General features: G+C 41.6%; 1 protein-coding gene across 1 annotated transcript in view; it reads right to left on the bottom strand.

Moving 5' to 3' along the window:
* The window catches only part of LOC138371318 (failed axon connections homolog), a 7,800-nt gene extending 7,485 nt beyond the window's left edge, over positions 1-315 (bottom strand). Inside the window, exon 1 of the mRNA XM_069336104.1 lies at positions 299-315. Coding sequence (XP_069192205.1) covers positions 299-315 — 17 coding nt within the window. The remainder of the gene's footprint in view (positions 1-298) is intronic.
* Positions 316-1,922: the final 1,607 nt, after the last annotated feature.

Raw genomic sequence — 1,922 nt, forward strand, 5'->3', positions numbered from 1 at the left:
CAATGAACCATCTTGGTTGTTTTGTGATCAGCCGTAAATGTTTGCACGTTACATACTAAATTCAAGTGTGATTGACGTATGGCGAGTAAATGTAAGTGTTTTACATAGTACGTAGTGTGTAGTTTTAATGTATATATAACAGAGTGAACAGAGGACTGTGTGCTATGTTTAGCTTGAACCGTGAGTCTTATCAAGACAGCAGAGGACGCAGTCAGAGTTATTGGTCTGATTGGTGAATAGTTTGATGTAGGCAGGAGTGTGGCTAGTTCGAGTAATGTCTCCCAGGGTGCTTATATACCAGGGATTACAAGACATGTTGGTGGACCTATGGCAGCGTGGGAACATTAGATTAATCAGTGGAAAAATATCGAGTTATTTACAGACAGCTGCCGCAGTCACTCCAACGGAGTCTTGAATGGAAATTTGTGAGATCATTTAAACTGTTGTAGATGCATGCCAGAGATAATAACTAAAAATGGCTGGCCAATGCTTTTTAATATAGAAAAGTGCAAGACCTTGCATGTGAACCATGCATGACACAACTACCACATGAACAACATAAGCTTGCAGCAGACTGACGAAGAAAATGAGTCAGAATCCACCATTGACTGAAAGTTGCACAACAGTGGAAGTTGCAGAAAGAAAACGCAAATCAGACATGACAGGGCTGATCTGATTGAAACTTTAAAAAATGTTGAACAATTTGGAGGCTATTGAGGCAGACAACGTTTTAAAAAAGGTCAGATGTAACACAAACAAGGAGCAACGGTTTCAAGCTCAGCAACCACAGTGTAGGACTGAGAACAGGAGAGGCTTTTTCACCCATGAGTTATAAACCCATAGAACCGCCTACCCGTCGAAGCCGTAAATGCCAAAACTGTTGAATAACAAAGTCCAGCTCGACAAAATCATCAGGACAAATGGGCCGGACCTTCGACAAGCCGCCAGTTTCCTGTCCTGGTTGAGGCCACTAGAGATATAGTGGCCCTCAGGTACAGTCAGGTAAAAGTGAACATAAAATAGTTAAAGGTATTGTGGAGAAGAGATTCTATATATGAACTCAAGGTGAATATATAGATGTTACTGGAACTTGTGAGCGGCAAAATATGATAACTAATTAGCAATTATAATTACAAAACAGCAAGAGGCGTGAGCACTGAGCGCCACTTAAGACTATCGGAGTGGACGACCTTAAGAGCACAAGTGGGTCTGGGAAAGGGACATAGATATGATAATGTTATGTCACAAGATGTGAAGTGGAGAGATCTGTGCCCCGGAGCCACGAAGACGGTTACCGAGGCAGTGTTACACACAAGGAATGGCTCATCAAAGTCTGATGAATAAAGTATATAACATCAAGTGTATGTGTGAAGGAGAGGCATACACGATGAGTGACAGTGGACGGAGCTGAGAGACAGACGTGACACGGGGGATGACCCTAAGCCTCACCCGAGAGATAAGCCTCTTAGAGCACTCGGCAACTACTCTACCCCAAGACGCTGATCAACTCTCGAGAGGCTACCAGGTAGAGCTCAGGTATCATCACGGGGCTCGACTCTAGAGCAAACTCTCCCAATAAATGGCTATGCAAGGAACAACCCGTTCTCGCACTTTCGTATAGTCAATATTGACTTATTAAATACGTGCATATGTGACATACTATACTAAACATACTAGTTTACCTTGAAAAGCTTCATAGAAAACAACGACCTTACCTAACCTTCTTAGTATGTTAAGATAAGCATCTTATTGCTTCGTAATTACAATTATTACTTAACCTATTATAGGTATAGTTATAGTATAGATATAAAAGAGTAAGAGGTAAGGGGGAAGTCTAAAAAAAATAAACTTATACAAATAAAATATAGAAGTTTGAATGTTTTGCTGTGTGTGTGCCAGCCACCCGGGGGCCCCCTAGTGTG

Source organism: Procambarus clarkii, chromosome 35, assembly GCF_040958095.1.
Source record: "Procambarus clarkii isolate CNS0578487 chromosome 35, FALCON_Pclarkii_2.0, whole genome shotgun sequence".
NCBI classification, from domain to species: domain Eukaryota; kingdom Metazoa; phylum Arthropoda; class Malacostraca; order Decapoda; family Cambaridae; genus Procambarus; species Procambarus clarkii.